The sequence below is a fragment of the Geospiza fortis genome, unplaced genomic scaffold (assembly GCF_000277835.1).
Source record: "Geospiza fortis unplaced genomic scaffold, GeoFor_1.0 scaffold114, whole genome shotgun sequence".
In the NCBI taxonomy this organism is placed as follows: Eukaryota; Metazoa; Chordata; class Aves; order Passeriformes; family Thraupidae; genus Geospiza; species Geospiza fortis.
In genome coordinates, this window is record NW_005054383.1 from 1476881 (window position 1) to 1477224 (window position 344).

Consider the following 344-nt stretch of genomic DNA (forward strand, 5'->3'; position numbering starts at 1 on the left):
CCTCTGGGAAGTGGCCGACAGCGCAGGAGACACCATCAGCGCCCCCGGGGTCTGCTTCATGATCCCCCCGCCCGACCCCGAAGCGATCGCCCTGGCAGAGCAGTACGTGCCCCCAGCCCGGGCGGGACCGTCCCGCTGCCCCTCCGGCCTCTGCCTGCCCCAGCCCCAGCCCCGGGCGCTGCCACCAGCGCTGCACCCCGGTCTGGTGCCCCAGGGGTTCCCACAGCGAAGCTCTGCCTTCTCGGAGCCTCAGGCTTCCTCCTGGAAGATTCCTGCCCCTTCCTGCTTGCCCAAAGATCCCACCCAGGCTCCCCCTGCTCTGGGGGTCACAGTGGCAGGGGGAG

General features: G+C 71.2%; 1 protein-coding gene across 1 annotated transcript in view; it reads left to right on the forward strand.

Annotated features, from left to right (window-relative positions):
- Nucleotides 1–344, forward strand: part of PPL (periplakin) — a 26690-nt gene that overhangs the window by 15055 nt on the left and 11291 nt on the right. Inside the window, exon 13 of the mRNA XM_031060430.1 lies at nucleotides 4–102. Within this exon, the coding sequence (XP_030916290.1) occupies nucleotides 4–102 (99 nt within the window). The remainder of the gene's footprint in view (nucleotides 1–3; nucleotides 103–344) is intronic.